This window comes from Trachypithecus francoisi, unplaced genomic scaffold (assembly GCF_009764315.1).
Source record: "Trachypithecus francoisi isolate TF-2019V2 unplaced genomic scaffold, Tfra_2.0 Lachesis_group4, whole genome shotgun sequence".
Taxonomy (NCBI): domain Eukaryota; kingdom Metazoa; phylum Chordata; class Mammalia; order Primates; family Cercopithecidae; genus Trachypithecus; species Trachypithecus francoisi.
Genome location: NW_022681469.1, coordinates 141,706,658 through 141,726,627, shown reverse-complemented (window position 1 = coordinate 141,726,627; position 19,970 = coordinate 141,706,658). Strand labels below are relative to the sequence as shown.

Here is a 19,970-nt window from a genome sequence, read left to right as displayed (position 1 = left end):
GCCTGGTTGGCTCCCGCTAGGTTCAGCGCCCATTCCCTAAGTCTAACAATCAGGAATTTATTGCATTTGTTTTTCTGAAACTTTTGTAAAGCTCTGTGGCGTGAAAAACTGTTAAAATTTCAGCTAGTTACTTGAGGTGTACTGCGTTCCCTCTTAAAGTTTAGTGGTCAAACGCTGCTGCTTGGAAGTGTGGGAGCAATATGTGCTGGATGTGGAGGGTGTCCCTCTTGCCCCAGATACTGGCTCTCTGTGGGCTGGGAAATATCCCCGAGGCCCGGAAGTGTTCCTGGCTGTTTAATATCAGAGTAAAGTTGGGCTGGGAATGTGTTTTTCATCAGTGTCTGCCTCTCTAGAATGCCGCTGAAGGTTTCCCAGGTGCCTGAATGCCCACCTAAATCCTTTTACTATGGTGGAGCTGAATATTTCCTGAAAGGAAAACATAGCAGGGATTGTGCTGATGCAGCTTTGCACTTTTGCGTGTGTAACCATTTTGCCAGGCGACCTTTAGCCGGGAGAACCTATCCGAGAGGTCCCTGCGGTTTTGCATTTCGGCGGAGTGGAGCATTCATGTGGAGCACCTCCCTGTTCAATTTTGCAGAGATTTTTCTTTCTGAAAAGAGACCTCACAATCAAGACCAGCACTAATTACTGTGTCCCCCTCAGGGAGTCCTTGTGGAACCAGCAGCCTGCTTTCTACCCTTCCAACATTTTGTTCCTAACAATTAAGTGCAATTTAGATTCCTGAACTGAGCCTGCTAAATACTTCAGCATTGCTGCCTCCTCTCCCCCTTTGGGAGAAATGAAAGCACAGTATCAGGTGAAAACAAGGGCAGTCTAATCCCGTCTGGTCTCATTTCACAATAGAGATGTTATGTACAGATGAAGCGTGAGCAGATGTTATTACACTATCTTAAATGAACTCCTCAGGGATCCAGCAATTCAAATGGCTGAGCCCTCGCAGCAGTCTCTCTGCTGTTTCCCTCTTTAAGTTTTCTAGCTGTGGACCAGTGGGCAAGAAAGCTGCAGGAAAACAGTGCCTCTTTCTCCCTGGTTGGAGTAAAGGTATTTGTAAGGAATAAAAGGTTCCAGTATCTTTCCTTGGCCCACAGACTGTGGCTAATTCATTTGGTCAACAAATATTAATTGAGGGTCCACGGTCCACTGTCTGCCAGGCGCTGGGCAGGGCCCTAAGAGGACAAAGGGGAAAGAGCCTGGTGTCCTGCGTCTAGGAAATCTAGCACAGGAGAGAAGGCATATAAACAAATAACTGCAGTATGAGTGAAAAGTATGTACCAGCTGCTGCATTGCAATAGAGAGATGTGTTTGTTGAGTGTTTGAATGCTACTCTTGTCTGAGCATGAGACTGGGGCTTGAGGCATATGGGGCCTGAGTCCCATATGCCTCATCCGTTGCCTGTGTGGTGCTGCATCTTGGTTTTGCGTCTCACCATCGTGGTTTGTAGACTAGTGGTGATGGCCGTAATGACACAGAAGCACTTGGCTAGTGTTACCAACTGCATAATTAGCAGCATCATTATCCTTCTTTTGCAGAGCATTGAACACACAACCTCTGTTACCAGAAAGGATGCAATCTCTTTGAAAAAACCAAATACCAACATAGTAACGACTACATAATAACAGTGCCTTAAATGTATGTAGATACTTATAGAATAGTCTGTTATATACAGTGGTGGTTCTGTCTTGGCCGCAAATTGGAATCACGGGATGGAGTTGGGGTTGGGGGGGTTTGACAACATTCCAGTGTTCTGATAACCTCCAGGTAATCTGATTTAATTGGTCTGGGGTGGAGACTGGGTCAGCTGTTTTAAAAACTGCCCCAGTGATTCCTATGAACTGATAGATGGTATAGCATTTGGTCATTTATAATAGCTGTTAAGAGACAGGAGGGGGAGGATATCTTTTCTATTTAAGAGAGGTTGTGACTTGTCCTGGGCCACGGAGCCTGTAGTGTACGTATCAGAACTTATGTGAAGGTTTCTGCTTGGTTCGGGACACTGTCCTTTACTTTCCATTTTTTTTTTTTTTTTTTTGAGACAGAGTCTCACTCTGTCAACCTAGGCTGGAATGCAATGGCATAATCTCAGCTCACTGCAGTCCCTGCCTCCCTGGCTCAAGCAATTCTCCTGCCTCAGCCTCCCAAGTAGCTGGGATTACAGGTGCCTGCCACCACTGCTAATTTTTGTATTTTTAATAGAGACGGGATTTTGCCGTGTCGGCCAGATTGGTCTTAAACTCCTGAGCTCAGGTGATCCGCCCGCCTCGGCCTCCCAAAGTGCTAGGATTACAGGCATGAGCCACCACGCCTGGCCATGAAGTTTTTTATTAGGTGATTGTATTGGTCCATTTTCATGCTGCTAATGAAGACATACCTGAGACTGGGCAATTTATACAGGAAAAAGGGCTTAATGGACTCAGTTCCACATGTTGGGAAGGCCTCACAATCATTTTGGAAGGTGAAAGGCACATCTCACATGGCAGCAGGCAAAGAGAGAGAGTTTGTGCAGAGAAACTCCCCCTTATAAAACCATCAGATCTCATGAGAATTATTCATTATCACGAGAACACCACAGGAAAGAGCTGCCCCCATGATTCAGTTACCTCCCAATGGGTCCCTCCCACACCACATGGGAATTCAAGATGAGATTTGGGTGGGGACATAGTTAAAGCATATCAGTGATTACATGTTTAGGATTGTTACGTGTTCTTGATGAATCAATCCTTTTATTATTATGAAAGGACTTTCTATATCCTTGGTAATTTTCTTTGATCTGTAGCCTATTTTGTCTAATATAGCCACTCCAACTTCCCTTTGATTAAAGTCAGCAAGGGTACCTCTCTTTTCTAGCCTTTGTCTTAAAAAAAAAAAAATGGCCTGGTGTGGGGGCTCATGCCTGTAATCCCAGCACTTTGGGAGGCTAAGGTAGGTGGATCATGAGGTCAGGAGTTTGAGACAAGCCTCACCAACATGGTGAAACCCTGTCTCTACTAGAAATACAAGAATTAGCCGGGCATGGTGGCAGGCACCTGTAATCCCAGCTACTTGGGAGGCGGAGGCAGAGGTTGCAGTGAGCCAAGATTGAGCCACTATACTCCAGTGTGGGCAACAGAGCAAGACTCGGGAAAAAAAAAATATATATATACATATATATATATGTGTGTGTGTGTATATATATATATGTATATATATATAATCTGACAACTTTTGTTGAGTTATAATTGAGATATTTAGACTATTTACATAAATATGATTACTAATGTGGCAAGGTTTGAATCTGTCATCCTGCTACTTGTTTTCTATTTCTCCTACCTATTATTTGTTCTGCTTTTTCTCTTATTTCCTTTTGCCATTTGGATTAATTGAATACTTTTTATTATTTCATTTTATCTCTCTTGTTTGCTTATTACCTATAGTTCATGATTTTAGTGGTTGCTCTGGGGTTTATACTATACCTCTGTAACATCATAGGCTACCTTCAAGTGATACTATATCCACTTCATGAATACCACGAGAGCCTTATAATAGTGTTATGGGATCTTTGGGGTGTCCATTTGCTGGCTGGAAACCTCTGTGGCCAGTGGCATCTTTGCCTGAGTTCTTGTCCTGTGTCCAGGAGTAATGAGGTATGCAGACAGGGGAAGGGTGAAGAAGATGAAGATAAATTGTATTAAGTGTCAAACAGCTTAGAGGAGACCCACAGTGTCCTCCTCTCTGTAGGCAGGTCATCCCGGCCTCTGCTGCTCTCAGCAGAGAGGAGGCCCTGGAGAAGGTAGTTCCTCTCTGCAGCTGCAAGTCCCAACATCTCTGCAGGTCTCTGAAGCTCTCAGCAGAGAGGTTAGCTTCTCTGTGCAGCTGGTCTCTTGTGCTCTACCCATTCTCTCTGTCCTCTCTCTTGCTCTGGCTGAACCTGGAAAAGCCCTTGGAGGAGAGGAAGTGCCTGCTGATTGGTCCATGGGTGGCCATGGGCGGGCTGGAAGAGGCACCATGAGTCCCTGTTCCAGTCTGTGGGACCTGCAGCCCGTCCCCAGCCTACAGGCCCTCCCTGGCCTGAAGGGGGGGCCTTACTGAGGACCCACCCCCTTCTGCCCAGGACTTTGCCTCCTGCTGCCATTCAAGGCCCTGGAACTCCTCCCCAATCCCACTCTGAGATCAGAGGTGGGGGGCCAGGAGAGGAGACAAGCCAGGCAGCCAGAACAGACACTCCTGAGCCAGCAGTGATGGGAGGGGGGGCTTCCCATGCTCCCGAGGGTGCAGGCCTTAGAGATGCCTGGGTCCTGTGCCTGGGAGGGTGGCTACAGCTGCCTGCACTCAGGGAGCTCCTGCTTGTCCCCGGTTCCTGCCTGCTTGGTGGAGTGGGAGGCCCAGGTCTGCAGCCCTGGATGGCGGCTGCAGCTGCACCCCAGGGGTGCAGATTCTGCCTGCTTGTGGCCCCATCCTAGAACACAGGGAAGCTTGTATCTGCAGCTGCAGTTTGGGCAACTGCAGTGGCACCCAGGGAGTTCCCATCGCGACTCCCATCGGCTCCATGGAGAGTGCAGCCCCAGCCACGCCCCCCTGCTGCAGCCAGCGTGATGGTAGCAACCGCTGTCATCACTAGTATATTTCCTTTTCTTCTTTCCTGAACTTTGTGCCATTTCATCAGAAAATTTACTTTTACATAAAAGTATGTCATATGTCACATTACACTATTATTTAAACAGTTAATTATGTTTTGATGAGCTTTAAATAGTAAGAAAAACTCATACATTTACCTGTATAATTAGCATTTCTGGTGCTCTTCATTTGTGGGTATAAAGCCATCATTCCATCTGCCGTGTCCTTTTTGCCCAAGCACTGTCTTTAATATGTTGTATGTGTCAGCTGGGGTTTTTTTTGGGGGGCTTTGTGTATTTTTTTTTTTTTTACATATTTTAATAAGTTTTTGGTTCACTTTTATTTTTAAGAGCTATTTTTGTTGAGTACAGAATTCTAGATTGACAGGTTTTCTTTCAGTGTTTTGTTTTATTTTATTTTATTTTATTTTTTTAACATTTAGGTTCAGGGTGCATGTGCGGGTTTATTATATAGGTAAGTTGTGTGTTATGGGGGTTTGGTGTACCGATTATTTCCTCCCCCAGGTAATAAGCACAGTACTCGATGGAGGTGGTTTTTCAGTCTTCACCCTCCTCCCACCCTCCACCCTCAAGTAGGCCTTGGTGTCTCTTCTCTTCTTTGTGTCCATCTTTCGGTATTTTCTATTACACTGCTGTCTTCTCACTTGCATTTTTTAGAACAATGAGAAACCTGCTATCCTAATGGTTGGTCCCCTGCATGTAACGTGTCTTTTGGCCCGGTGGTTGTTTTTAAGGTTTTTTTCTTTGTTACTGAGTTTAAGCAATTTGATTATTGTATGCCTTATGCCTTGGGGTAGTTCCTGCCACATTTCTTGTGCTAGACATACATATATATAGACACATACATATCTATATGTCTATATATATATAGACGTGTATGTGTGTGTGTATATATATATATTTTTTTTGAGATAGAGTTTTGCTCTTGTTGCCCAGGCTGGAGTGCAATGGTGCAATCTCGGCTCACTGCAACCTCCACCTCCTGGGTTCAAGCGATTCTCCTGCCCTAGCCTCCCGAGTAGCTGGGATTACAGGTGCCACCACTATGCCCGGCCAACTTTTTGTATTTTTAGTAGACACCATGCCCGGCTGATTTTTTGTATTTTTAGTAGACTGTGTTGGTCAGGCTGGTCTGGAACCCCTGACCTCAGGTGATCCAGCTGCCTCTGCCTCCCAAAGAGCTCGGATTACAGGTGTGAGCTACCGGGCTTGGCCAAGAAATTTCTTGAGTTTCTTGGATCTGTGGGTTTATAATTTTCCTCCTGGTTTGAAAACGTTTCAGCCATTGTTTTTTCAAAGATCCCCGCTTTCCTGCCCTTCTCTGTCAGAGTGTCCGTTACACATATGTTATGTTGTTCAAAGTTCTCCCACAGCTTACTGATGTTTGTTTATTTATTTATTTAGGTTGTCTGATCTCTGTGTGTTTATGTTGGGAGGTTTGTACTGTGATGTCTTCAAGTTCATTCACCTGTGCTTCTGCAGGATCTAATCTGCCAGTAATCTCATCTAGTGTATCTTGCATCTCATATTCTTACATTTTCTTTGATTTGGATCTTTTTATGTTTTTCAGGTCTCTACTTAACTTTTTAGCATACAGAATAGTTATAAGAGCCCTTTTTAACATCCTTGCCTACTAATTCCAACATCTCTGTTAGTTCTGGGGCAGTTTCAGTTGATTGATTTTTTTTTTTTTTTTTTTTTGAGGCGGAGTCTCGCTCTGTCGCCCGGACTGGAGTGCAGTGGCCGGATCTCAGCTCACTGCAAGCTCCGCCTCCCGGGTTTACGCCATTCTCCTGCCTCAGCCTCCCGAGTAGCTGGGACTACAGGCGCCCGGATTGATTTTTTTGTTTTCTTATTATCAGCCGTGTTTTCCTGTCTCTGAGTGCCTGATAATTTTAGACTAGGTAGTAGACACTGAGAACCTTACCTTGGGGCTAGGTATTTTTGTGCCGAATATTATTTGTATTCCTGCAGGTATTCTTGAGCTTTGTTCTGGGTTGCAGTTCAATTACTTGGGAAGAGTTTGATTCTTTTTGATAGTGGTTTTCTGATAGGGTGGGAAGACAGGAGGAGTATTTAATCTAGAGCTAATTATTTCCCCCAGTCTAGAGTTAATTATTCCTCTCTAGTGGGCAAGATCCTTTGTTTTCTATGAGATCCTCCGTGAATTTTGAGGTTTCCTGGTCTATCAAATAGGCACTCTTTCCAGCTCTGTGTGAGCACTGGACACTGTTTCTTCTAATCCTGTCTGGTGGTTCTTTCCCCAGCTTGGGTAGCGTACACATACATGCGCACACACACACACGTGTGTGTGTTTGGACTCATCAGTACTCAACTGAAGACTTCAAAAGGGACCTTCTGCAGGCAGGTGGGTCTTCAGAGCTCCTTGCAGTTCTCTGTTCTGTGGTACTCTGTCTAGCAAACTCTTGCTGCCTTCTTCTCCCTGGACTCTTAATGCCTTCTCCCCAGCCCAGGCAGTACTCTGGGCTCAACCCGGGGTCTCTCTTCCTTAGCCACATCCTGGAAACTCACTCAGGGCAGCAATCTAGGGGCAGTTGTGGAGTTTGCTTTATTCTTTCTCGTCTTTGAGGTATCACCATTCTCCATTTTCTGTTTAGTGCCTTAAAGACATCTTTTCATGTATTTTCTACAATTTTTGGTTATTGCAAGTGAGGATAAATCCAGTTCCTGGTACTACATCAAATCAAAAGAGGAAATTTATAGATGGAGTCTCGTTCTATCACCCAGGCTGTAGTGCAGTGGCGCAATCTTGGCTCACTGCAACCTCCGCCTCCCGAGTTCAAGCGATTCTCCTGCCCCAGCCTCCTGAATAGCTGGGACTACAGGCACGTACCACCACGACCAGCTAATTTTTGTATTTTTAGTAGAGATGGGGTTTCACTATATTGGTCAGGCTGGTCTCGAGCTCCTGACCTAAGGTGATCAACCCGCCTCAGCCTCCCAAAGTGCTAGGATTACAGGTGTGAGCCACCATGCCCAGCCGTATAGTTATTTTTTATTTATTTATTTTTTTTTGAGCTGGAGTCTCTCTCTGTCATCCAGGCTGGAGTGCAGTGGTGCAATCTCATGTCACTGCAAGCTCCGCCTCCTGGGTTCACGCCATTCTCCTGCCTCAGCCTCCCGAGGAGCTGGGACTACAGGCGCCCACCGCCACACCTGGCTAATTTTTTGTATTTTTAGTAGAGACTGAGTTTGACCGTGTTAGCCAGGATGTTCTCGATCTCCTGACCTTGTGATCTGCCCGCCTCGGCCTCCCAAAGTGCTGGGATTACAGGCCTGAACCACTGTGCCCGGCCGATATTTTTTTTAAAAAAGTAAAAATGCTGTCACATAGCTTAACATTATTTTACCATATCTTCAACACTATATTACTAGTATTTTTCCAGGATTGTGTCTTTATTAACATACGTATTTTCAACTTTCTTATAAGCCTTTAGACAGTAAAATGTAAAAATCTTAGGCATGCAGCTTAAGGACTTTAAATACGGGTATTCCTGTGTAAGCATCACCCAGAGTGGGAATTCAAACACTTTCTCCACCAAGAAAGCCTCCTCATGCCCTTTGTAGACACTACTCACACCCTTCGAGGTAACCATTATTAATTCTATTAAGGTAGACTGCCTGCTTGTGAACAGTCTGTAAATTGGGTCACTCACTGTGTACTCCTGCACCTGGCGTCTCTCAGTTAGGGTAATGCTTTTTGATGTTCATCCATGTTGTTACACTTGTAGTGGTTTGTGCTTGTATATTCCTGAACAGTATTCCATTGTATGGATATACCATAGTTATTTTTATCTGCTCTTATGATGGACATTTGGGTTATATAAAGCTGTTATGACCATTCTTTCTCTTGTGGACATAGGCTTTTATTTGTCTTTAGTGTAAATAAGAATGGAATTGCTGAGTCATAGGATAGGTGTATGTTTAAGTTTATAAGAAATTGTCAAACTGTTTTCTAAAGTAGTTGTACCATTTATTCCACATTCTAAATACCATTTTGTCTTTTCAAAGAAATTTAATTATTCCAGTGGGTGAGCAATGGCCTCAGTGAATCCATATGGATGTTAGGTTCTGACAGAATACACAGTCACATATCAGCAAATAGGTATGATTGGTGCTTGACTCTAAAAGCAAATTGAATTCTTATAAGGTTATCATATAGTGGTGAGCCTTGGCTGTATAAACATGAATAGGTAGCTGAGTGGTTACTTTTCCCAAGTGCTAATGCTTGTAATTGTGCTTGAGGAAGAACCACATGTGTGTCACAGGCTGGACTGCCTCTTCTTCTGCAGAAGAGCTCAGAGAGGCTCAACAGCTTCATAGTGATTCTGGAACACCTTTGAACCAGGAAAGCCAGTTGACTTCCTCGTAACATAATTGTGCTGTTTTGCTAATTAATCTTTCCAGAAAATAAAGGGTTGAGAGTCTAGAAGTGTGTGTGGATTACTTGGTCCCAGAAGTGGGTGGATCTGTGGCTCAAGTCTGGAAGGGAGTGCGTTTTCAGGTGGTGATGTTGGTTGATGTAATGTTTCTAGGCACCCCATGTGGGGATTGATGAGTTAGGCGAGAGTGAACATCCGTCTAGGACTCTGGAACTGGGAATGCTAACAGGGTATCCATGGGTCGTGTTGGGACCCGAGACACCGAAATGGTTTATTGTTCTCTGTTCGCTTGGTGAAGTTCCTGTTTTTGCTCTTTACAAATTCCGCCAGATTTATTATCTCCCGAAAAGGAAAAGAAAAAAGAAACAAACTATGAGATGAAATGTTGACAATGTCTTCCTTTACTTTTTCAGCCAGAAGAATTAACCTCAAGTCTGCACACTTTTAAGAACAAGGCCTTTAAAAAATCCAAAGTGTGTGGAGTTTGCAAACAAATTATTGACGGTCAAGGTATTTCATGCCGAGGTAAGTCTGTGTTTATGATTCTCTTGCTGATTAGTCCAAAGCAAAACAAACAAAATCAAAACGAAAACTTTTTTTTCCGGAGTTTCCAAAAGTTAGATCATGGAATTCCCCTTCTTAGCTTATGTGTTCCCCTCCCCCCCCATCCCCTTACTTAGCAGGGGCCAACTGTATTTACACAGATATGTGCTCATGAGGACATTTTTACAGAAAGAGCAGAGTTCCCCGATGGGAGAGGAGGCAGCAGTTTGTAAATTAATAATTTATTCTCGGGTCTGCTCTGAAGTGTCAGTAACTCAGGATATTTAGTTTGACTTTCAGATCGCTTACTCAAGTTTGCAAATGAAATTTTTCTGTTTTTAGAATTTGGGTTCATTTTGGTATGGCCTCTTTCAGATTCTGTCACTAAACTAAGCCACCAGCTTGGGTACTTGATATTTAGACATCAAGTAATGAATGGAACTTGCCAATTCTTTTTTGTGACTGTGCATTAATAAATCTAGTAAGAGACGTGTGACTGTAATGAATGTGAGAATGGTGGGGGGCATGGACTGCTGGGGGGACCAATGGCGTACACCACACAGAGGGAGTCACTAGGAGAATGAGGCCCTTGGAGAGTGCTGGGGCTGCTCTTTGGGGTCATTTCATCTGCAGGGTTGGAGATTTCCTCTAGAAAATGTGCAGAGTCTCAGCCTGTAGGCTTCTGTGCTGTTGGGACCTTCCCCTCAGTGCCTTCCTCCCTGCAGACCCCCAGCAGGTGGTCCCTGATGACCTTTTTAGAGTAGGGTGCCTGTGGTGGAAAGATGCATGCAGTCAAACCTTAATGGGTTGAGGATGTGACCAGGGGCCTCTAAGGGGCTCTTGGGATTCTTTTACAATTCAAAGGCCTGAGACTATGTGAGAAGACTCGGGTGCCCCCCTATGATTTGGCCCCTTGGAGAAGTCAGTGCTGAAGAATGTGTTGGATAAGTGGTGGGTACCTGCCACCCTGGTGTCTAAGTAGAAGCCAAAGACCAGGGAGCCATCTGTGTAATTCATCTAGATCTGCATCCAAGGCAGAGAACAGGAGCTATAGTGTACTCTGAGCCAACTGATATGACATCCTGTGATGAAAAACTTTTTTTTTTTTTTTTTTGAGACAGGGTCTCACTCTGTCATCCAGATGGGAGTGCAGTGACATGATCAGGGCTCACTGCAGCCTTGACCTCCTGGGCCCAAGCCATCCTCCCACCTCACCCTCTCCGGTAGCTGGACTGTAGGCATGCACCACATGCCCAGCTAATTTTCTTACTTTTTTAGAGACAGAGTCTCATTATGTTGTCCAGGCTGGTTTTGAACTCTTAGCCTCGAGTGATTCTCCTGCCTTAGCTTCCCAAAGTGCTGGGATTACAGGTGTGAGCCACTGTGTTTTAAGCCCATATTTGCAAATGGCACTGCACTGGGTGATATCTTGGTCATCTGTGAATGCCGTGGCCTGTCACTGGCCATTCCCCTGCATAACTTGTCCAGTTCAGGAGGGCCATGTCAGCCAAATGTGGTGGCCCTTTGTGTTTGGGACCTGCAGGTGTAAGGGGATGAGAAATTGCACCGGTGCTCTTGGACTAGCGCCCTCCATCAAGCTTGCTCTAAGATGTCTGTGGGCAAATATAGTGGTCTCTCTGTGTCCCACATATCCTACAGGGTCCAGTAGGGGCTTTGTGCCTTTCCAGGAACACGGCAAAAATAGAAGCCCAAGGAGTCTCTCCATCTTCAAATGTCATTCTCATAGAAATGCTCATATTTTAAAATTTTGGTCTCTAACTTTGACTCCCAAGTGTGAAAAGAAGGAAAAGGAAAGTCGTCATTGAATTGGAACCATGAAACCAGCAGCCCAGAGAGCCTGGGAATCAGAGCTGTCAGGGCCTGGTGTTGATCCAAGAGCCCTGGTCCTGTGCCCGTGGAGCCACTGGGCGATGTTGGGAGAGCTGTCTTGAGCAGCATGGCACCAGCAGGGACACCGTGGGCTTGTTCTCGGCTTCCTCACCCTGTGATGACATCTCCGGCAAAGTTGCACAGCCAAAGGTTCCCCATGAACTGACTTCTGCCTGTCAGGTGCTATGTGGGGACAGGTCTGATTTAGGAGCAAAGGCGGAGGTCAGACAGAGCTGGGTCCTGGTCCTGCCCCTGACAGGGGCAAAGTCTCCTCACTCTGGGTCTAGGACTTAGAGTAAGGGCTGTTGCAAGGGCAGAAGACAGTGCACAGCCAGTGTTGTGGCACTTAGTTTTGTTACTGGTGTTGGGATTGCTCTCAAGCGAACCCACTGTGGGTAGCTTCACATGGCTGATGCTGCGTGTGTGTTTGGTTAGCCTCTGCATCACACATCCTTGAGCTGTAATCCAGTAAGGGAGCTCCTTAGACACAGAGGCCTTTTGCACGACTTAACCACAGTGGCTTGGGCTGCATTGCGTTGGTTATACCGCTTGAGGAGTAATTTTTCCTTTGTACAAATGAGAACTGAGTTTACTGAGGAGTTATCTCAGACATCCTCTTTAGTACTTCAGTGTTCTGTTCCTGCCATTTAAGTAGTATTGACTGTTTTCAAAGTAAATAGAACCAATGAAACAAGAGCTTGCAGAAAGCACGGCCTCCAGCTGTGAAACGCACAAGTGTGTCTTGGACAGCTGGGAGCCTGTCGTCTTTCTTGATCTTGGAGGATCATCGTCTTGGTGCCTTCCCTGGGTTGGGACTTGAGTCTCTTCCTCTGTCCTGCAGTTACACACACTCAAAAGGGCCAGGGGAGGACCGCAGATTGATCCTCTGGTTCCAAATGAACTCTGTTTTGTGGCATTTTAAATTTGTGGTGTGTGAAATATTAGGGAGGGGTGAGGAGGCCTGCCAGAAATACTAGGGAGGGGTGAGGAGGCTTGCCAGAGTGGTGTGTATGTGCCTGAGTGTGTGTGAGTGTGTGGGTGCAGGGCATGCATGCATGATTGACTTCATGCATATGAGGACATGCAGTGCACAGACCTGTGATTCCATGTGTGTGCATGCGTGCATGCATCTGCGTGAATGCATTTGCTTGAGCACACAGATATTCCATGTAGTGAGGGAACATGTGAGAGCATCTCTCCTGTTCAGACCACTTTGTAGAGTTCAGCTGCTCTATGACGTCCATTATCTTATCTTGAGGGAGATAGAGACAGAGGAAACGTGCATGCGCACAGGAGCTGCTTTTGTTCTTGAAGGAGAAGAGAATAAATAGTGCTCTATCTGGACAAGATGTTCAACAGGCTTATCTTGCTGTGTGTCATCTGGTTGTTAAGGAAGACGCAGTAAGGCATGCTATCTCCAGATAACGGTTTAAATTTCACACGCTTCTGGCAACATCCAGGCACTCATGAGAACAAGGCCCAGTGTGGTGGCCCTGTGACCCATCTATTGGTTTCTGTTGGTATCGATGCTTTCCCACTCCCCTTGGAACTCTCTGGAGTTCTGTTTTGGTATAAGGCAGCGAGACACCTAGAGCGTCACCTAGAATCCTCCGAGGATTCGAGGCCCACCTTGGCCTGGAGGACCCCGCATGTAATCAACATGGACAAGCAATAGGGCTGCCAGCACCTCGTGCAGCGTTATCTCCTGTCCTGTTTGGCTAATGCTCCTCTACTCCAAGAAACCCAGTGTAGCACTGCTTTTTCTCATTGGTGAAATAGATTCTTGGTCAGTGGAGGTAACAAAGGAAAAAAAAGGCACATACTTTTTTTATTCCTTGAAGAAAATCACTCATGAACAGCTATGATGTTAGGTGACTTCACCCCTCTTCTCATGCCTGATTTATCCCTCTCTTCTTCACCTCCTCCTCCCCCACAGCTCACTTTCCACTGCAGGGCCACATTGCTGCTCTCATTGCCTTTTTTAGGCTGGTTCCTGTCCAGGGGCAGCCAGGATGCAGGCGTTATGGGCACACAGACACCTGCTCTCCCTGTGTCCCTGTCTGTGGCTCTGGGCCCCTCCGTTGGGATGGGATGTCTTGTCTAGAGGCAGTAGAAAGAGATCAGGATGTGGGTTCAAGTTCTGGGTGTGCCACTCACATCCTGGGCAGTTTAGGACATGAGGCTTTTGTGAAGCCCATTTTCTCAACCCTAAAATGGGCATGAAAATGCAGACCCAGTGGTGCAGAGTTGGGAGTCAGGGAAGGTTGTACGTGAAAGAGCCTGGTCTGCCAGGCCAGGGAGGCAGGGGAGGACCACCACCTCCCCAGCAGACAGCTGCTTCATGCTGGCAGGTAGTGCTTTACTGCACCGCACCCTGGATGTTCCCCCTTTTCAGAAGGTGCTGATTCAGCTTCTCCCCAAAGAGTTGCCCTGAGCTTGCTGGCTGTGAGTGCTGGGGGTAGTGTGGTGAGTTGTGCTCACCTTTCCAGCCTGGGTGCATGCAGTGCATGCATGTGTATTCTTGTGTGTGTGTGTCTGAATTCCTCCCTCACTCCTTGCTGTCCTCTTATCAGTCCCATGTGGTGAAACTCTTCTGCCTTGAGCCCTCTGGCCTGGTGGGCTTCAGTAGGGACTGTCCCCATGGTTCCCTGGGTCCTTTCTTTGTGGTTGGTGGTGGCAAGCAGCCATTTGCTTTTTGCAGAGAGAACTGGCAGAAGCCAAGGATGTGGTAGGCTTGGGAAGCTGCATGTCGTGTTGAGTTCATGGCAGGAGGCTCATTATCAGGAGAAGGAACAGAGAGCCGACCCAGATGAAAGAAACCTTCCCCTTCTGGAGGAAGGAAGGCTACCACCCTTCAGGGAGCACTTGCAGGCTCCATCCCCGAGGAGGGACCCCCAGTCAAGGCGCTTGGTGGAGACATTGGGAGGAAACAGCAGCCATGGGCACCATTGGAGGCAGAGGCATTCTGACTCAAGGGACGGGCCCACCTCTGGTTTCTGGTGCTCTTGGCTTTAGAACGTGGTGAGTGTTGTGCCTTTGGGCATGTGTGCACTGAGATGCTGAGGACTTCTCCTGTTAGAGAAGTGTCTGCCTTCTTCTTTCTGTGGGATAGTGTTTTGGAACTGCCCCATGTATGCCCTGTGTTATGGTCAGGATGTTTGTGTCTCCCCGAAATTCTTATGTTGACATTCTAACTCTCCATGGGATGGTGGCATTAGGAGGTGGGGCCCTGGGGAGGTGATTATGTTATGTGGGTGGAGCCTCATGGGTGGGATTAGGGCCCTTATGAAAGGGACCCTAGAAAGCTTCCTTGCCCCTTTGGCTATGTGACGATGCAGTAAGGAGGCGCCATGTACGAACCAGGAAGTGGGTCCTCTCCAGACACCGCATCTGTGGTGCCTTGACCTTAGACTTGCAACCTCTAGAGCTGTGAGAAATAAGCAACTGTTTATAAGCCACCTAGTTTAGGGTAATTTTTAAATGGTAGCCCAAACTGACAGAGACATCATGTTTTTGTGCACATAACTCTAGGAATTATGTTAATAAACAATAGAAATTATTTCTAAAAAACATACAGGATTCCATATTTCAGAAGTCTTTTAGACATGATTGTTTTCATTAGCTTTTTCAGTTATGTTAAGTTAATATGTGTGCTAGAGATCAGGGGGTGTTCGGGGATGCTCCCAAGCCTGAGGTGCCATGGTCTGTTGAGGCCAAGGTGCCCTGTGGACAGGAGGTGTCATGGTGCAAGCTGAGGCAGCTGAGATAAGCCTCCATCATCAGAGCAGGAGTACTGTGGGATAGGAAGTTACACAGAGGCTGGCCTGGGGGTGTGGGTAGGACTGACTACCAGTGCAGAGGCTTACGACTCAGAGGCGGGCAGATCTGAAACGTGTTAGGGAGACACACCAGGGAATGTCACCCGTCAAGAGCCCTTGGCCTTCAAAGGCTGCTGATACACAGAGGGTTTAGTTTTCTAACTTAATCCAAGCAACAAATCTATGATCCTGCTTGCCTCTGAGGAGGCAGAGGGATATGGTGTCCCCACTTTTGGGGGGCAGGCATCCCATCCCTGCTGATACCTGTAACCCAGATCCACTGAATGGGAGAGCCCCTGGTCAGGCTCCGGCTCCCAGCCCTACCTGCTGCTCCGCCCTTGCTGGTCTTCTTCCTGGAGGCTGGGCTCCCGTCTCCATTGCCCTGCAAACCTCCCGTTCCTCCTTCCTAACCCAGCTTCCCTGGATCTGGCCCTTTGTCTGCCAGGCTGGGATGCCTTTGAGATCCACTCTCGTGTTTGCCTCTCTGCTCCTTTCCTGTTTGTACTCAGAAAACAACTCTGGGAAACCGTAAACTATCCAGTGGGAAGAACCTGTGCCTGCATCCTCATGGTGGCCCTTTTGAGGCTGTACCTGCCTTATTTGGTCTCTCCTGACTCCCCCAGGTGCTTTGAAAGGCCGGCTGCACAGGGCTCATTTTTGACCTTTTGTTGAACGGCGCTGCTCTGTCTGCTGCCCCTCATCCTTTAGGTTTCAGCTCAAGCACCAGGTCCTCAGGAAGGTGCCTCCCTGCCCTGTCACTGTGTCCCCTAGCATCTGCCCTTTTCCCTCCGGTACTATCCAAGGCCAGTGACTAGCTAGCCATCCGGATGTTCACTGGGGCAGTGATTCTCTGCCCTCAGCTGGAGCCCAGGAGGCATGATGGACTGGCTCTGTGTTGTTCACCAGGTGCCTGTGCACAGAGCAGACGCCTCCGTCCCAAAGTGGAGTGCTGTCTTGTCTTGCAGGGTGAACCCTCAGCAGCACACTTTTACTGAGCAGGTGCGGTGGCTGGTGCATTGCGATGCCCACGGTGACGAAAGCTTCAAAGGGCTCGGAGTCTAATGGGCTGGAGTTGTGAGCAGCAACAGGATCCCGTGTGAGGAGTGCTTTATTGGACATATTTGCAGCATCCTTGGGAGCACAGAGGAAGGACAGGCAATTCTGGGAAGGTGGGTGGGGCAGGGAGCGTGGACATTGTCAGGATCCTGGAGGAACTTGCCAAGTCCTGATCATTTGTTTATGAATCTGTCTGCTCCCCTGGGCTGACTGCTCCTGCTATGATGTGATGCACTGCTGTCTCTTGGGTATCCTGAGTCTCAGCAAAGGGCCTAGAACCCAGTAGGTGCACAGGGAATGTAAGTTGCATGACAATCCGGATGAATTTGTGCAGATAGACACCTGGCTCATTGATCAGTTCTTCTGTGGCAAATCCATGTGAAATGGCTGCAGATGTTATTTCCAAAGTTCTTTCCAGAACAATTGGAGGTGGTGAGTCCCTCACCCTGAGGCCAAGCCCAGCCCCACTCTGGGGTTGACCCCCACCCGGGCACTGAGCTCAGCCCTTCCATCAGACTTGCCCCATCCAGAGAGGTGGCAACATGACATAACCTTCCAGAAGCACTAAAGCGGGAGGAGGCGCCCAGGCCAAACTTCGTCTGAATAATTTCTGGTCGATGGTGGTTATCTGATGGGAAGTAGCACTTCCCTGCCTCTAAATTCTGCTCCCCTGTTGCAATGCATCGCATTTCTCAGCCGCCTCCAGATGGACTTTACTCGTGGATTTTGACTGAAATCCTTCCTGTTTTCTAACTCTGTGGCTGGGAAGAAGGCCTGGACCCCTCCCAGATGTTTCTCAATGGTCTGGGTTGTCAGGATGTCTGGGTTATGTTAGTTGATTGTGCTGGTGGATTTTGATTTTTAAAACTCACTGAGCAGTGTAGCCAAGCTTATAAATCCAAGTATTTGTTTTGCAGTAACTGTGATCTGGAATTTTATGTTCAGTTGTGGGGTTGTTTTCTGTCGGTTTATTCAGATGGATGTAATGCTGCTCTCTGGGTGCTCAAGGTCTGCCTGGGCGTGGCAACTTCTGATTCCACATCATCGAAGCCAGGGAAGGGGCAGTGCTGTGCTTCAACGAGCCAACGCGGGTATCAGCAACCCTGGGACACTGGCAGGCCTGAAATGTTAAGAAATGTGAGGAACTCTGTTCAGAGGATAGGGTCGAAGCCTGGCCTCAGCGTGACTCAGCCAGGCGGCCCCTAACCTAGGGTGAGCGTGGACAGGCAGGCTCCCATATCACCCTCAACCCTCCGGCCGGCTCACTGTGGCTAGCATGCGTCAGGCGCCTACTGTGTTAGCTGCTGGTCACCCACACACAGGTGGACGACTCCCACCAGGCTGCTGGGCCAGTGAGGGACAAAGAAGTCCTGGACAGTCACAGCCATGTGTGTGGGGGACCTGGGGTTCTTGGGAGGGTGCTCCTGGTTTACATGGTGATGAGTGGCCCCAATGCTGGGGTCTGCTCACACACCGAGTGAGGTGGGGGACTTGTTTCCTTCCAAACAGGTATTTGAAGTAGACAAGTACTTAAGAGGGTTTCCTGAGTTAGACTTCGGATGTTTTGGAGGGATTGGTACCATCTTCTTTCTTTCCTTTCATTTTGCAATATTCTATACTATGATCCATTTGAGTATTTGATGGAGATGCAGAGACATTTTCCTTTCTACACGTGCCTTGTGTTGGGGGGGGGTATCTTACATGGGGGGCAGATTGACAACAAGGTAAAGAGACAACAAGGTGTGTCCTTTATATAGATGATGTGGGTAATGTTAGGGATGGGAGCTGGCGCCCTGAGACGAAGCAGCAGGCCGGGACCCAGTGGGTTCTCGTTGTCTCTGTGCTTGATTCTTCGGACTGTAAAGTGGGCAGTGAGGCCTGGCTGGCCCTGCTCACAGGCTGTTCAGAGGAACGTGTGAGTCAAGGGACATAAAAGGACTCTGTCAGCTCCTGAGTGCTTCATCAACATGAGTCAGTGCCACAGCCGATTCAGTGTCCTATTCGTGAAGATGAAGGCCACCTCGATTGATTTCTGAGAGGCTCAGAGGTGAAGCCTGTGATCTCCAGAGCCAGGCTGATGTGAGTTCAGACCTCAGTTCCACTGCTTCCCTGTGCTTCAGTTTGCTGGTCTGCCACATGAAGACAACAACTGAAACTCATCAAGGGGTTGTGTGAGGATCAGATTCATGTCTGAGCACGTGAACCATGCCCATAGGATAAGAATCCCTTGAGGGGGATAACAATGATTGATTGATTGATTGATTGATTTATATTCTTTCTTGTAGAGATGGGGGTCTTACTGTTGCCCAGGCTGTTTTCCAACTCGTAACCTCAAATGAGCCTGCCAACTTCGCCTCCCAAAGTGCTGGGAATTCGGGTATTGGCCACTGTGCCTGGCCCCAACGATTATTTTTCGAGAAAATAAAATCATATTACGTGGAAAGAATGAGAGAGAAAGAGTGAAACCGATTATCTGGGGATAAAAACTTCAAGAGTTTTAGGGGCTATTGTCTTGAAGTGTGGTTCAATGTTCTTGGGCAGATCTGGCGTGGTGAGGTGAGGATCTGTGAAGAGAGTGAGAACAGCAAATAGATAAGAACGCGGAGATGGCCGCCCTGTGACATGGGGGGAGGCACCTTGCAGTGACATCAAATGCTGCCTGTGCCGTGCGGGCACACAGAGAGGGCTGCTCTCGCTCGAATGGGAGCATCTTGAGCCTTATCCCCATTCGTGGGCTGGTGTCCAACAGAGGGTAGTCTGGAGGGTTTGACTTCCCTTTTGGGAGGCACCTGGCTGAGGAAATGGTGCTGTGGGAGGCAGGCTGGGTGCAGCCAAGAGCCTTGGGGTCTCGGCAACCCCAGTCGACCTGCCACAAAGGCCTGTTGTGCAAGTACTGGAGTTTGTGAGAGTGACTATCTTGGTTAACTGATTCTTGATTGATTGATTATTGATTGGTTGATGCCCTCAACAATTAATTTTATAGTGTCTTTTGGGTGCTGGCCTCCCTGAGGCTGTGTGGCCCAGCCCCCTGTCACCTTCTCACCCATTTGCTGCCATTTTTCTTCTTGTCCCTTCAGACTTTTCTTGACACCCGATACAGAAATGAGTGTGGAACCCTCCCTCCACCTTTAGGCTCCCGCTGCACTTTCCTGGAGTTACTTTCCTGTACCTCAAGTCATCCTGATAGAATCCACGGTTCCTGTTGATTTTCCTTTCCTCTTGCACTGCAGTGTACATTCATGAACTTTTTCTGTGTTTCCAATCATATCCAGGTCCAGATCAGTTTCTGCCCTGTGGTAGGTGTCCAGGACATATTTATAGGCTTACAGAATGTTTCAGTTGTGGGTGTTAATGAATACCAGTGGAATTAAGGAGGGAATAAAAGGTAGAAGTATTTAGTTTGGTGAGTATTAACTTGTGGTTAGCTTTGCGTCTTTACAAACATCTGGTTTGTTGGAGGTGGTGAAGGTCCCTGCAGGTGAGCTCTTCCCCTTCCCTTTCCCGACGAGACTTATCTGAGGCTTGCCCTGTGGGTGGCTTTCCCGGGTAAAGATTGGTAGTGACACCTTTCCTCTAGGTTTCTTTTGTCAGGAGTGGGGCTGCAGGACGCTGTGGCTGGTGGCTCTGGT

General features: G+C 47.5%; 1 protein-coding gene across 5 annotated transcripts in view; it reads left to right on the top strand.

Annotated features, from left to right (window-relative positions):
• The window catches only part of TNS3 (tensin 3), a 353,662-nt gene that overhangs the window by 91,183 nt on the left and 242,509 nt on the right, over window positions 1-19,970 (top strand). For all 5 annotated transcript variants that reach the window (XM_033194200.1, XM_033194198.1, XM_033194194.1 and 2 more), the window contains exon 2: window positions 9,448-9,559. Coding sequence is in view for 3 of the 5 variants with exons in the window: in XM_033194194.1 (XP_033050085.1) it covers window positions 9,448-9,559 (112 nt within the window). In the remaining 2 variants the exon portion in view is untranslated. The remainder of the gene's footprint in view (window positions 1-9,447; window positions 9,560-19,970) is intronic.